The following is a 16,821-nucleotide window of genomic DNA, read 5'->3' as shown; positions in this document are numbered from 1 at the left end:
ATTTTAACGCCTTCAATTAATGGATATTCATTTTCCAATTTCACGTATTATTTTACATTTCTTCCGTGAATTAAGAGCATTTGTAAATTTCTCTGCATATAAATCTGGATTAGGCTTCCGAATTAACTTATTCGCTTCATTTCTATATTTACGATATTGCTCACGCGTTGTTCTAAAACGTTTCCATGTTGTTGAAAACAAAGGTTTTTTCTTTCGACTAGCAGTTTTATTTATTAAAGGCACCGTTAAATTATATAGTTCATTAACGTTACGTTCTAAAAATGACAGCTGCTCATCCACTGAGCAGTAAGAAGTTATAGTTGGGCGAGGCCGACCATATAATACCCTACACCTATATACGAATAAAATGTGATTTAGTTTCCATAATAAAGCATTTAAGTTGAATTGTACCATGCCTCAGATATACTAAAGCCATTTAGTGTTTAATAAAACTGTGGATATTTAAGTAAAATTTTCATGGGGGATTTTTACATGGGCTAGGGTCAAATGAGTCTCTATAATTATAAAGTTATAATATAATTATAAAGTTCATATACTCCTATCTCGGCAAAAAGCTGCAAAACCAAGTTCTATACTAGTCTTGATAACCCTGATGAACTTTGTAATTATAGGGCTTCATTAGACCCTATCCCCTCTAATAAGTCCCCATCAAAATTTTACTTAAATATCCACAGTTTTATTAAACAATAAATGGCTTTAGTATATCTGAAACAAGGTGCAATACAACTAAATCACATTTTATTCGTATACAGGTGTAGGGTACTATATGGTCGGCATCGGCCGACTACAACTTCTTACTTGTTTTATTATAGTGAGGTTCAAGAAATTATTTTTAAGTCAGATGCAGTTGGTGTCGATGAAAATAATCCTACTTTTTTAAACGCAATATTACCAGCTCTATTACCTTATCTCACTCATGTATTCAATACGGTTCTTACAAAAGCTACATTTCCAGACTCCTGGAAACTATTGGAATTCTTCCATTTTTATCTAAGGTTATAGAAACTATTATGAGTAAACAAGTGAACACATATCTACAGCAGCAAAACCTACTATTTGATGTACAATCTGGTTTTGTAAAGGAAGGTGGACCTCTGCTTATATATAAATGATTTGCCGAATATAACTAATTACAGTAACATTCATATGTGTGCACATAGAAATAAATTAAATTCAAAATCAAACAAAAAATTCATAAAGCCAATTATTTTTTATTCCCACCATCAAAAATTATATGGGGTTTTTGTCATTCCGTTTGTAACACATTGAAATATTTGTCTAAAAATAATGGCTGTAACGCTCACGTACGGCTACAGCATTTACATTTCACATAAGCAAATTTTGTATGAGAAAAAAATGTCCTCTTCAGATATTTATAAGTATCAGTCTATTATTGGCTCATTACTAGCTCAAAAATGCGACAAAACTAATATTAACATTAGAGTATTCAAAAAAACCGGTCTATTCCAAAAACCGGTTTTCGAATAATTCGAAAAATTGCAATTTTTAAAAAACCGGTTTCGAATACGGTTTTGTATAAAAAACCGGTTAACCGGTTTTTCTTATTTTATTTTATTTTATAATTATTTTTATATATTAACAAGGAATTCAATATTTATAATACATTTATGCAATGTATATGGTTTTATATTATAATTTATAAAGAAGAAAATTAAACACATTTCAAGAATTTTTTAGTTTCAAAATCATTTTTATAACAAAAATTTTTAAAATTCATTTTCTATAAAAAAAATTAACAAAAAATAACAAAAAGAGATCGGTATCAGGTACAAAAACTTATTGCAAAACTTAGTTTGTTCTAAAATAATACTTTAAAAATAGTATGCAATTTAAATGATGAGCTATTAAGCGATTTTTTTGTTTGTTTTTAATAAAACTTGATGTTGAAAAAACCCGCTCGCTAAATGTTGAAGTTGGACAGATTGTTAAAAGGCAATTATATAAGATTTCCAGCTTTTCCGTTCTTTTGTTGCATTTATCCAGGTATATAAAATCATCATATAATGATGACTGCTGTTTTCTGGTCTTTTTTGGATTTTGAATACTACTTATTGTGCTGTTTAAATCGGAAATTAGACTTGTAGAATTATCAATTTCAAAACTTAAATCAACATCAGAATCTACTAATTCTTCACCCGGATCACTGCATGGAAATAAACGATTATATAATTCCACAGCAAACTCTTTGGATTCTGCTTTGGTGGAGTATTTCAAAATGTGGTCATTAGCTGGGTGCTTTCCTGAACTTAAGTAAACTATAAGGGTATTTACTACTTTTATTCTGCGTTCATTAAGTCTTATCATAAGCCTGTTACACAATTCTTGTGCGTATTGTGTGTTAATTTTGCTTAAGTTGTTGAATAAGAATTTATTAATTGCTTCGCCCTCTATAAGTGTTACAGAATCCTTAGATAACTCTTTTATAGCTATTTCCAAATGTTGCAAAGTTTTCCATAGATTTTCAAGAGCTTCGATTTCTATAGATGAGAAAGGTATTAAAGAAAAGTCTAGCAAAGCATGATTAACACATTTCCATATTCTTAAAAAAATTTTCAATCATTTTTGATAATGAATTCCATCTGTGTTTTACATCGGATATAAACTTTAACTCTTTTCCGTCTTGGTTCTTAACAAAATATTGGAGCCTTTTTTGTTTTTCATTCGATTTATTGAAAATCTTTACATATTTCCGTAATTTTGCAACAACATCTCCCACTTCGGAACAGACATTAAGAGAAGCATCTATGTCAATGCCAATTTCAAATTCTTCCTCGCTATTTTTATTTCCGTCATCTTCTAACATCTCTTCTTCGCTGTCATCAATTTCCTCAGTAGAATCTTTTTTAGAGTAGATAACATCTACTACGCACAAATGGATGGCATGATTCATGCAGAGCTGTGACTCCGGCAAAATATTTGTACCATATTTTTTCATTACCGCAGCTCCGTCATGTGTTGAAGCGACAACATCGGCTTCAAGTGACAAGTTAAATTCATCCAGTTTTTGTTTTACTAAATATTCAATATTTACTGCCGTACCACGAATTTTAATTTCCTCCAAACCCAAGTTGAACACTTCATGTGTACGTTTTGTAGGATTATATGACCGTAATGAGACATTAATATATTTTATATTTGAGTTGTCACTCCACTCATCAACTATTATTGAAAATCTCCCATTTTGTCTTTAATTAGTTTAAAATTGTCAATAGCTTCCAATTTTTTAGTTTTATAAAACTGTTCAATCAAACTCCAAATTGTATTTTCACTTTCTGGCATTTTAAGTCCTTTCATTTTTAAATAATCTATTATTATTTTCGATTTTTTACGGCTCTTACCGACATACCATCTTCCGAAATACATCTAGCTAAAATTTCAGCGATATCATTGTTTTTTTTTTTACCGGCAACTTGGTAAATGGAATTTTTTCAACATTTGATGATGACGGCCCCTCTTTGTCTGCAGATTTGCTTGGCAGTTCAATTTTATGAACATTGCGAAGGTGATTTATCAGTCCGGATGTTGATGATCCCCGGCAGCTCAAAATTTTTGGGCATTTCGTGCATCTTGCTGTTTGAGACTTGTTGTCATTTTTCGTAAAATATTTCCAAACGCTGCTCATTTCTAATAAAATAGAAAAAACTTTAAATTATTTATTAATTTATATACAATTTTTGCTTACCTTAGTATTTTTAAAAACTATGGACATTTAAACAAAATTTATATTTAGTTTTTTTTTTAATATGCACAAGAAAATATAAATCAAAATGATGGATATTTTAAATGAAGCTGTGTTTAGCTTGCATATAAAAACGTAATAAGGAAGTGTTCAGAATAAAAATCTAGAAAGATTACATAAGAGCGGAACATTTTTATATAATTGTATATGTATTATATAAAAGAAGGTAATTTTAAAAAACCGGTTATTCGATATAAAAATACCGGCTTGTCGAATACTTCGAAAATATGAAATATTCGAAACCGGTCGGTTTTTGAATGTTCAAAAAACCGGTAAACCGGTTTTCGGTTTCGGTTTTTGAATACTCTACTCTACACCACTATAGCGGGGAGGGTATTATACGTTTGTGCTGATGTTTGTAAAAATATTGGTTCTAAACCCACATTTAGGTATACCAATCGGTTCAGAATCACTTTCTGAGTCGATTTAGCTATGTCCGTCTGTCCGTCCGCCCGCCTGTCTGTGTGTCCATGTAAACCTTGTTCGCACGCTGCAGGTCTCAATTTTCAAAATAATTTAATGAAATTTGGCACATACTATTTTCTTGGTTCAAGGGCGAACACTTTTAAAAATGGTTCAAATCGGTCCATTATTTCGCCTAGCCCCAATACATGAAGGTCAAAATTCACTTCATGTATTGGGGCTAGGCGAAATAATGGACCGATTTGAACCATTTTTAAAAGGTCAAAATTCACTTATAATTTCGAATAAAACCGTTAAAATATACATAAATAAAAATGTTTAATTATTTTTGAAGTTGCATTTATACTTTTCTTAAACATGCATTAAATTATCGCACTGGAGACACTTCTTAACACTAAATATACTTCTTATCAAGCAGCCTCAAGTGAAATGCGAAGTGACGCCAAAAAATAAAATGAAGTGCAAACTTCCAAAGTTGCCAGAGTCATTAATTTGCAAAGTGGCCAGAGTTAAAAATTTGTAATGTTGCCAGAAGCGTAAATTTATAATGTTGCCATTTATATATTATATTATTAATAATAATAATAATAATATATTATTATTATTAATATTATTATTTTTATTTTCTAGTTTTTTCGACTTTCGACTTTCTTCGACTTTTCGAATATTTTCGACTTTTCCGACTATTTTCGACTTTTTCCGACTTTTTACGACTTTTCGACTTTTTTTGACTTTTCGACGTTTCCGACTATTTTCGACTTTTTCCGACTTTTTACGACTTTTCGACTTTTTTCGACCTTTTTCGACTTTTTCCGACTTTTCGACTATTTTCGACTATTTCCGACTTTTCGACTCTTTCGGCTTTCCGACTTTTCGACTTTTATTTACAAAGTCGACTTTTCGACTTTTTTCATAGACGATAGTCGAGTTATCGACTTTTTTGGAACAAAATAGTCGACTTCGACTTTTCGACTTTTTTCGACAAAAAGTCGATTGTTCGATTATTCGAAAGTCGATTTATAGAACCCTAGTAAGAGTGCTATATTCGGCTGTGCCGAATCTTATATACCCTTCACCATAGTGTATTTTAAACCTAATTGATCTTACAGTCTAGTTAATAAAAACATTAAAAAAAATTTGAGTCGATTTAAGCCGAATGTTTCGGCGGCGGCTCAAGCAACTAAATATAGTTCGGCGGCTAAGCTCAGACACGAAGCCGGTCGACTTCGACCTCTGATTCATTGCTGGTAAACATTGACGAGACGTAGATTTTGTTTTTGTTTATCGTAAAAAAATTGTTTTAAAAAGCACTTGGAAAAAATTTGTGTTAGTTTTAAATTCAAACTTACATTATTCGCATAAAAATTATTGTACAATAACTCACAATCTACTCTCATATAATTGAAAGTGTTTTAAATACTTTTTTCTATTCATTAAAAAATATATTTGCAAAACAAAAGGGAAAATTATTTTATTTTAACAAAAAATGCAAATCATATTTTTTTGCTGTGTATTTTTTGTATGTTTGGGTTCCAAACATACAAAAAAATACACAGCTGAATAAAACCAAATACATCTACACACACACACGTGTACATCTTTTTCTATGTACAGTGTTTTTGTTGCTTTTTTAACAATTTTTTGATGAAATTTTCAGAGGTTGTCTCGGATTTTTGCTCATATCTCCTTTATTTACCGACCGATTTTGCTGATTTTAAATAGCGATCTTCTCGAAAGCATGTCTAATAGAATTATTGAAGATTCGGATCTCGCCGATATCTGGGGTCCTCTAAAAACTGATTTCAACAGACAGACAGACGGACATGGATCCAGAATATATATACTTTATAGGGTCGGAAAATTATATTATAGAAATTACAAACGGAATGACAAACTGATATATACCCTTCTCACGAAGGTGAAGGGTATAAAAATGAATGTGTGTTTGTATGTATAAAATTTTGACAGCGTATTCCTGTATGTCTAGAATAGGTAATATGCTACTTTTTATTTTGAAATTTCAAGTGGGCGAGGAGCCACTCCCATATTAAAAAAATATAAAATCCGTATATTTGAGATAATATAGCAGTTAGAACAAATTTTGTTGAAGCCACTTTAATGTATGATGATTATTTAGGATAAAAAGTGAGCGGACTAGAGTACAAAAATTCGTTTATCTTGGCAATTGTTACAGTTAGAATCTTAAAATTTTGCACGAATAATATAAACATCAATGTAAACATTTTGGTCAATAAATTGGTGGTCTACCCATGAGGGGAGCGGCACCTCCCATATTAATTAAATATAAAAATTCGTTTTTCTTGACATAATATAACAGTATGTATTTTGGTAATGAAAAATAATTTAAACAAATTATTTTATATTATTCTTATAAATTACATAAATTGTCAATGGATTATTTAGAATAAATATTGTAAAATATACGAAATTATTAATGTGGGGCTTCAAGCTCCCCAGCTGAAAGTCCGATCGAAATTGTTCAGATGGATGATGCGTAATTGTTGTCCGTCCGTCTGTCTGGCCGGCTGGCTGTACATGTAAACCTTGTGCGCAAGGTACAATCGCAATTTTCAATATAATTGGATGAAATTTGGCACACACGCTTTTTTTTGACCCAAGGACGAAGCCTATTAAAAATTAATAAAATCCATACAACAGAACCCCCCGAAAAGGGCTTCTGAGCTTAGAATTATGTTAAATATAACCGTATATCGATAAAAAGCGGTTTTATACAAGCCTTGATGACCTCACTAAATTTCATAAAGATCGGGCCTCATTTGACCCTAGCTCCCATACAAAGTCTCTTTCAGAAAATTACTTGAATGTCCAAAATTAACTTATAAACACAAATATCGCGATGAAATTCAGCACAAATAAATATTATATAAATATATTTACAAATTTATCGGGCTTGGTCCATATTTTTCATAACTAGTGTGGGTATCATATGGTCGTTCACACTCGACTATACTTTCATACTTGTTCTGTTAAATTTTACCGCTATAGTCGTATTTTTAAGCCAGTAATAAGCGTTAAAGTAATTTTATGGAGGGGACCTTATATGAAGGGGAGTCAGTTATGGACTGATCCACATAAAATTTGGTGGAGAGATATTGGCTCGCATGATACTTATGTGTGTCGAATTTCATCGCTATATTCCCAATTTTAAGCCAGTAATCAGCTTTTTACTAATTTTCTAAAGGGGACCTTATATGGGGGGTAGGGCCAATTATGGTCCTATGTCCGCCATAATGCAGAATTATTTTACAGACGTTAAAAAACTGACCTATGCGAAATTTTGTGGTATTCGCTTCATAAACAAAGAATTTGTGAATATTTGAAGCTCTTTATACAATATTCCGGGGGGTACATTTGTATGGGGACTATGTGAAATCGTTGACCGATTTTGCCCATTTTCAATACCACACATTTCTGATCAATAAAATATATTTTGCGAAAATTTCATCACAATATCTCTTACTTTGTGGGCGTTATCGTGCCAATAACAGACAGACGGATGGACATAGCTAGACCGTCTTATAATCTTACGAGGGCCCAGAATATATGGGGTCTTAGAGCAATATTTCAATGTGTTACACACGGAATGACAAAATCAATATACCCCCATATTTTTTTTTTTTTGGTGGATATAAAAACAAATAATCCATATTTTTACATACTGACAGGTGTAGGTTATCATATGGTCGGCCATACCCGAATATACATTCATACTTGTTGTACCCTTCACCTTTGTGAGAAGAGTATATATAAGTTTGTCATTCCGTTTGTAATTTCTATAATATAATTTTCCGACCCTATAAAGTATATATATTCTGGATCCTTATAGATAGCGGAGTCGATTAAGCCATGAGCCATGACGCTGTTGGCGTCATTGCGTTGTTATTTTTTTTTGTGTTTTTCGTTATGTATGTTTAGATGTCTGTTGGTTTAGATGCCTTGTGTATTTTGTGTTTTATTTCGTTTAGCGTTATTGTTGTTGTTCTTTTTGTTTAGCTTTTGATGTAATAATAATGTAGTCGGGAAAAAATTTTAAATTTATAAAAGATGTTTAAAATACACTATGGTGAAGGGTATATAAGATTCGGCACAGCCGAATATAGCACTCTTACTTGTTTTTTGTATGTTTGTTGCTGTATTACAGTACAACGGTTAATATTTCTTTCTGCTACAGTTTGTATTTGTTTGTGTGTATGTTATGTGTGACATGTGTGCAGAGATACAAAATAAATAAAAACTATTTTTTAAAGCATACTTGGTGAAGGGTATATAAGATTCGGCACAGCCGAATATAGAAATATTACTTGTTTTTCAAGAATTATAAAAATATAGATTACGCATTGCGCAGGTTTTTTTGGTTTAAATCAACAGGTGTTCGATGTGCTACGTCACATCAGCAAATAAAGTGATTGACGTCTAAAAAAAAAATTAAAAAAATTTTAAAAACGTCAAAAAATTTTGTAAAAATTTAAAAAAATAAAATACTTTAAATATGAAATGCGCTGTGAAAAATTGCAAAAGCACCAACAACTCCAAGGCGTGCGAAATTAGTTTTTTTTTTATTTGTATTATGTATTTTATTTGTATTGAAATATTTTTTTATTTTCCAAAAATGTCACTTTGTTTATGTTTTGCTTTTATTTTTCTCAAGTTCTAGGCTGATATGACGTACATGCGCAGAACGAACATTTTTTTACATACTGAATGCGCAATCTATGTTTCTATAATTCTTGCTTGTTTTTAATATACATTTCTGTTATAAGTATTATTTGGAGTTCTTCTTTTTGTATAGAATACTGTTGTATCTTACAACTGAGACTATTTAAATACATATAGCTCATCTACTACCAGCATAATTTTAAAAAGTCGTCTTAAGAAAAGAAAAGAAAAAAATTGCTTTGAATATTTAATGAGTAAAATTACAATTTTTTAAATAACTTTTAAACTTTAAAGTTTGTCATTCCGTTTGTAATTGTTCGTAATTCCCATTCCGTAAATACGAAAAGTAATAGTAAACGTGTTTTTCTCATTATCAAATAATGTTTTACACAAAAAATCCTTTTCATTTTTATATTAAAAAACACGAGAAAACGTGAAAAGTAGCTGGTGGAGGGTATTTAAGATTCGGCGCGGCCGAATATAGCGCTCTAACTTGTTTTATTTCATTTTTGGTTTAATATAAGTAAATGCAAAATTGTTTTTTTTTGCAAAATTATTTTTATATTTTGTTGTCAGAGATCAAGTATGTTCAAACTCATGACAATTGATCCAATATTTTCCATAGGCCCATACAATGCTGTATATTTCCGGAAATTAGTTTGTCGTTAATAACTTCCTCAAATATATCGTTATCAACTCAAAAATTTGTACATACAAATATAATATGAACTACTAAGGTAAATCTCATGACAATTGATCCAATATTTTCCATAGGCCCATACAATGCTGAATATTTCCGGAAATTAGTTTATCGTTAATAACTTCCTCAAATATATCGGTATCAACTCAAAAATTTGTACATACAAATATAATACGAACTACTAAGGTAAATCTCAGTCGCTATAAATATAAACTATTTTTCTAATTTATTCCCAGATCGGTCCATTATTGGTCATAGCTCCCATATCAGGCCGACTTCCGAAAATTAATTAAACTCACATATTTCATTGTCAAATAAAGCTATCTTGATAAAATATATCTTTGAATAATAAAAACATATTCATTAGTGTATGACATGAATATGTTTTGTGTACATACTTTAAATCACTACGAAATTTTTCGGGAGAGGCCAGTACTTGGTCATGGCTTCTATTCTGAAATTCACTTTTATTTTATTAAAATATATAAAAATGAATGTGTGTTTGTATATTTGAAGTTTATAGACTACCAAACGGCTGAACTGATTTTCTTGAAATTTGCACAGTGTATTAATGTATATCTGGAAGAGGTTATAGGCCCATATTAAGAAAATATTAATACTCTTCTAGGTTTGACAAAACGTCAATAAAAATTTAAAATATAAATGTCTCAAAAATGTATTTTCCCACCGATTATGACTTTTGTATTCATGGTAAGGAGAGGTGGGGTCCTTGATATACCTAATTTTTGTATTTTTTAATACAAAAACTATAAACTTCTATATTATTTAGAACAGTTTAATGGATATCAATTAAAAGTGGTAAATACCAACATTCTTCCACGTGAAGTATTTTTAACATGACGTGATAAAAACTAAAATAGTATCCTTAAATGTTTTTATACTTTCATATCCTACAAGGTTTTCCACATTATTATTTTATTTTTTAATTATATTGTAGAGAAAATGAAAATGTTTCACAATGTCAAATTTCATATATTTATTCATATTATTTTAGCTAAAAAACTATTGAAGTTTTTTGATGTGAAAAATTTATTAATTTATTTTATGGGAAAATTAAAAAAAAAATAATAAAAGTTAAACAAATAGAGATATGAACACCAAATTTGAAAGAGATATACTCCATTATAATAGTTGTTTATAAATATATTATTGGACAAAAAATATTATAAAATTTCAAGGATAATAAAGGATAAACTTTGTGGATTTTTTTCGCTTGTTTAAATAATTTAATATTATTTGATTTTTATCTTTTGACATTGTTATGCATGATTGTTTTGATTGTTTTTTCGTTGAGTACATAAACTTTATGGACTATATTATTGTAATTGCTTTTAATGCTAATTGTAATAAAACACAAAAAACTTGAAGTATGAGATCTAACAGGTGGCGCAAAAGTAATACTCCTATTAGAAAATGCTGTCAAAACTTAACTGATTTTAGGGGCCTTGCAAAATTTGTAGCATTTTCTGTTAGGAGTATTATTTTTGCGACCCTGGTATTTAAAGATCAGAAAGTAGAATCTAAAACATTTAAAATTTTATATGAAAAACACTAACAAAAACTGAAAAGTTTTCATACAAAATTTTAAAATTTTTTTTTATAGATATCAATTTCTATATTAAATATAAATTACGAATTATTGAACTTTTAAAAGAATTCTATAATCTTCGATTATTTCTATTTTAAAGAATTTACAGTAAATGATTATATTTTTTTCAACATTAAGTTTGTTAAAAAAAAGTATTAAAAAAACAGTGTGGACTTTATGGAATTTTTTTCTATACAATATTAGTTATGCATGCAAAGAAAATATTGCCTTTAAACGAAAATGGCGAAATGGACTTAAGAACAAATTATTTTCTATGAAATTCGAAAAAACCTGCAAGTGACTAGGATTGTTTTGGCTTACATCTTACAGCGAAAAGTACTGTAGTACTAATACTAGTCATAAGGAAAAATACTGGTACTAGAACTATAAGAATTATTGAAATGTTTTGTAAGCAAATTGACAATATTTTGTCCTTTCTAATCAGAGGATAAATAGTGAATTACAGTTTAGGTCCATTTGCAGGCAGCTCCCTATGTAAATAAGTCTATTAAATTAAAAATTTGCAATAAGTTTATTATTTATTTTATCGTATGGCAAATATTTTTAAAAAAAGAAGTGGCACTTTTTGTGAATATTAGTACTAGTAATAAAGTGGTTCTAAAAGACCGAATTGGGTCTAAGAGTACTAGTATAAAATGCTACTAGTAATTTTTTAAACACACTCAATGGATTTGTAGAATTAAGATGGTAAGTTTAAGTTTACAATTTGTACAATCGATGTTGTAGCGTTGTATGACAGCTGCTACAATAGCCATAACAATGTTGTTGGTATTTTCTATGCAAAAACTTTATACAACTTCTACGAAAATTTTTCATACGCTTTTTGAATGTTGTAAGAAAAATTAGTGTTGTCAATAGTTTATTTCAGCATGAGAACATAAACTTATGACTTCCCTTCAGTACGAAAGTGCCAATTTGCACCATTCACTTTTATTGCCTAAACGTAACTAGTTCGACAACGGCGATATCAACAGCCACTACGAACCACTACTAGTGAATTTTCAATCCACTTAATAATTACTGTTGTTTTTAACATGTGGTGGTCATTACGAGTGGTCGATTGACACCTCATGCATAACATGTTTCCGTTAACATCACTAGTTCAAATTCTCCAACAAAAATTAAAAAAATAATGAATTCTCAGACAGGTTTTGAACTTGGTGTCCTTCAGCTCGTAGTTAGAAGCTCTTAACACTGAGCTACTGATATCTTATTCAAACAAAGCTCTAACTAATGTTTTGAATAGCATTTAATTTTTGTAATATTTTTTTATATTTTCTGCGTCATTAAATGCAAACGGACACTTTCAGCATTACATTTCGTCAGAAATGTGCCTGTGGTTAATTTAAGCAATACATGTGACTATCAAAGTGGCATCTTTAAAACATTTAATTTATTTGAAATTTATTTTTATAAACTTCATGCGAAAATTTATTAAATGTGAACTATTGTCTACAATGGTGAAATGTAGTTTACGTTTAGGCAAAATATCGACCACTTTATTTACCCCAGGTAATAAGTTAGTTGAAAATTCAGTAATAAAACTAGTGAAAGGTGCACTATTCGTAACTGATCTAATGTGACTTGCTTGTTTTTTGTGAATCATTTAAAAAATGAAGAGAGACATACGAGTTTTCTATCAGTATTTTCTCTCAATGTGTGATAGTTTCATTATATATTGCGTTTGGACGTTCAATATTAGCAGATTTATGTAGAATTTTGCTTAATTTTCGTTATATTTAAAAAATTCTCGTGATTATCTGTAGGCGGGTGTCTAAAATTATTGATCCTCATAAGTTATGATTTAAGTTAATAAACACGATGAGCTCATAAGCAAAAACACGAAAAAATAATTTTTTTGTTTAGGTTTTGATTCTGTTTTACTCACTACGAAAATCAAAACAAAACGCTTGCAAACGTTTCGTATGGTTAATTTTCATACTCTGGTTTAAAGCACAGAAACTTTAGCTTAGTACACAGACATTACAAGTTCACTTTTTATCGAAATTAAATGATGGGTTGCAGCCTGACTGTACTTGGCTGGATTGTCCAGCTTTTTTGATGCTTGTCCAGTTTCAAGCTAAAATTTAATTTGTCCAGCTAAATAGGAATATTTTAGTACACTGCAATAACTTGTCAATAATTTTTATGCTAACTTTGTTAAATCATGTTAGCCAACACTGATTGTACATTTGTTATACAATTAAGCTATGATTTTCCTCTTCTATCATCAAACTAGACTGGATTGTTATTTTTTATTGTTTTGTTTTTAGTATATATACCCTACATCACTTAAGTGTGGAGGGTATATTGGGTTTATGGTGATGTTTGTAACACACAAAAATATGCGTCCTATACCCTCCTTAAATTATACCAATCGGCTAAGAATCGTTTTCTGAGTCGATTTAGCTATGTCCGTCCGTCTGGCTGGCTGTAAACCATGTAAACCAGGTCGCAATTTTTGATGAAATTTGGCACACATTTTGTTGTCCGTCCGTCTGTTCGCCAATTTAAACCTTTTAATCAAACTATGAAATTTTGGAAAATTCAATGAAATTTGGTACATGATCTTCTATTGTCCCAGGGACGAAGCCTATTGAAAATGGATAAAATCTGTTCATTATTTCGCCTAGCCCCCATACAACCGTAGTCCCGAATAGTGCCTTTGGGCTCATATTTAAGTTAAATGTTCTATTATGTCAACAAAAGTCGGCAAAACTTAGTTTTATAGAATTTTTAATGACATTACCGATAGGCTCATATTTTCTCCTACTCCCCTTTGAGCCTTCTAGTAAAAAATCTCTTTTTTTGTCAAAAATAAGTAAAAATAATCCGGAATAAAGTTAAAAAACAAATCAAATGCTTTATTTTTTTTAATAATTTCCATTTTTAACATACTGACTTAAAAATGGGAATTATTAAAAAAAGGGTATCATATGGTCGGCTATGCCCAGTGTTGTTAAATCATAATTGGGAAAAAGTGCTAGATTTTGTTTAAAAAATGAAAAAAGTGTTTTTTTAATTTATAATGTGACGAGTTAAACACAAATTTTAATTTTATATACAGATTTATTTATTTATCCATTACAATACTATTACAAATTATACTCAACCCAATTTATCGAGCAGGGTAAATTAAGATCAGAGTCTCTGGTAGGAATTGAACCAAAAACCCGCAGACTGACTAGCACACTACCATATAGCCTACCGAGGCACCCATATTTATATATAGATTATTTTTCGATTCTTACTTTAACAATCTCAAAAAGTGGATTTTCGAAATCGATCTTTTTTGATTTTTCTAAAATTGCTCTACTTGTTGTACTTTTTTCAACTGCATAAATAAAGGTTTTAGCTTAGTACACAAACCTACCAAATCCATTTATTTTGGAATGACTTAAATACGGAATTTACAAATTTCAAAATTTCTACTTAAAACCTGTGAAAAATATATCAAATTTATCGAAAATATTTTTGAAATACAAATTGACTGTTTCCCAAAATTGATTTTAATCTCAACAATTTGAACAAGTAAGAAGTTATAGTCGGGCGAGGCCGATCATGTAATACCCTACACCCTACACGAATAAAATATGATTTAGTTGAGAAAAGAAGGCAAATATGGTCAAAAATCGTAATTTTAATGATATTATATGAAAAGATGGTACAAATGCTCCAAAATTGGGGACCAAATGCTCCAAAAATATATCCATTCGGTTGATTGTTATCCCTTAAAACAATTTTTAGCAAAAAAACATTCGATTCTTATTTTTATGTTTCGTATAATATAGTCAAATATGAAATACAGAAAAAATTCGTATACTTTTGTGAGGTAATTTTATGGACTTTTTTTAAATGAAGCTAAATTAATTTAAGTAAATGTGAATTTTTAAAGTTTTAAAAAGTGTGATATCAAAGCTAAGGACTGTCAAGTGAATTTAACAAATTAATTTATTAATTTTGCATACAAAAATATGTTATTAAATTTCGTTTCTTTTCATATTATACCTAAATTCGAATACTTATGAGAGACACTGTATATATTTTATAAATATTTTAATTTGGGTTTATAACGAGTTTGTTTAATTTTCACACAGAAGGAAAATATTTTCTAACAAACACTTTATTGAAATGCATTTAATTTTCAATAAATATTTTTGCTGATTCAATAAATGTTTTTGCTGGAGTTTTATTTTTAAGACAGTATATGGAAAACAACAATAAAACAAACAAGTAAGAAGTTATAGTCCGGCGAAACCGACCATATAATACCCTACACCTGTTTATGAATAAAATGTGATTAAGTTTATATAATTATGAATTTAAAAGCGATATTTGGCGGGTTCAGATCTATGGGGCCTAGGTGAAATAATGGACCGATGTTAACTATTTTCAGTAGGCTTCGTCTACAGTACCATAAAAGATCATGTGCCAAATTTCATTGAAATATCTCCACTATTGCGACCTGTAGTTTGATTTAAAGCTTTACAAGTTCTATTCGGGGTTCAGTTGTATAGGGGCTAGGTGAAATAATGGACCGATGTTAACCATTTTCAATAACCTTCTACGTCTACGGTATAATACAAGATCATGTGTCCAAATTTCTTTGAATTACCTCCAAAATTGCGACCTGTAGTTTGATTACAATGTTTACAAGCCCTTTTCGGGGGTACATTTGTATGGGGGCTAGGTGAAATAACGGACCGACCTTACCCATTTTCAATAGGGTTCGTCCTTGGGCAATAGAAGATCATGTACCAAATTTCATTCAATTATCTTCAAAATTTGATTAAAAGGTTTACATGGACGGACAGACAGACGGACATAGCTAAATCGGCTCAGAAAATGATTCTGAGCCGAGTGGTATACTTTAAGGTGTTTATATAACCAATATTATTGTGCGTTACAAACATCAGCACAAACCCAATATACCCTCCCCACTAAAGTGGTGTAGGGTATAAAAGTTGTGTGTATTATTATTGTTAAAATGCAATAAAAAATGTATCTGTTTCAAATAAAAATTCAATACAATAACTTGCGTTATTGCTTCAGTAAAATAATTGCTTGGAAATGTTGGGAATATTTATTATTGTTTTTCGTAAATAGTATATTATTTTAATAAGAAAAATCCTGAAATTTTTTCAATAAAGAATTTACGAATTTGAGTACTTGATTTTACGAATTTAGTAAAAAGAAGTAAGAGTATTATATCCGGCTGTGCCGAATCTTTAATACCCACCATCAGTATGGATATAATGACAATTTATGTGGACCGATTCTCCTAAAATTTCGTGGAACAATATATGTTAATTAGGGTATTCAAAAACCGAAACCGAAAACCGGTTTACCGGTTTTTTTAACATTCAAAACCCGACCGGTTTCGAATATTTCATATTTTCGAAGTATTCGACAAGCCGGTTTTTTTATATCGAATAACCGGTTTTTTTAAATTACCTTCTTTTATATAATACATATACAATTATATAAAAATGTTCGGCTTTTATGTAATCTTTCTAGATTTTTATTCTGAACACTTCCTTATTACGTTTTTATATGCAAGCTAAACACAGCTTCATTTAAAATATCCAT

The 16,821-nt window shown here is 30.0% G+C and overlaps 1 protein-coding gene across 1 annotated transcript in view; it reads right to left on the bottom strand.

The window, feature by feature from the left end:
- Window positions 1-4,646, bottom strand: part of LOC124419400 — a 245,153-nt gene extending 240,507 nt beyond the window's left edge. Inside the window, exon 1 of the mRNA XM_046948633.1 lies at window positions 4,551-4,646. Within this exon, the coding sequence (XP_046804589.1) occupies window positions 4,551-4,563 (13 nt within the window). The 5' untranslated portion in view covers window positions 4,564-4,646. The remainder of the gene's footprint in view (window positions 1-4,550) is intronic.
- Between the last annotated feature and the right edge of the window lie 12,175 nt (window positions 4,647-16,821).

The sequence above is a fragment of the Lucilia cuprina genome, chromosome 4 (assembly GCF_022045245.1).
Source record: "Lucilia cuprina isolate Lc7/37 chromosome 4, ASM2204524v1, whole genome shotgun sequence".
NCBI classification, from domain to species: domain Eukaryota; kingdom Metazoa; phylum Arthropoda; class Insecta; order Diptera; family Calliphoridae; genus Lucilia; species Lucilia cuprina.
Note: the sequence above shows the minus strand (reverse complement) of the source record. Positions and strands in the feature narration are given on the sequence as shown.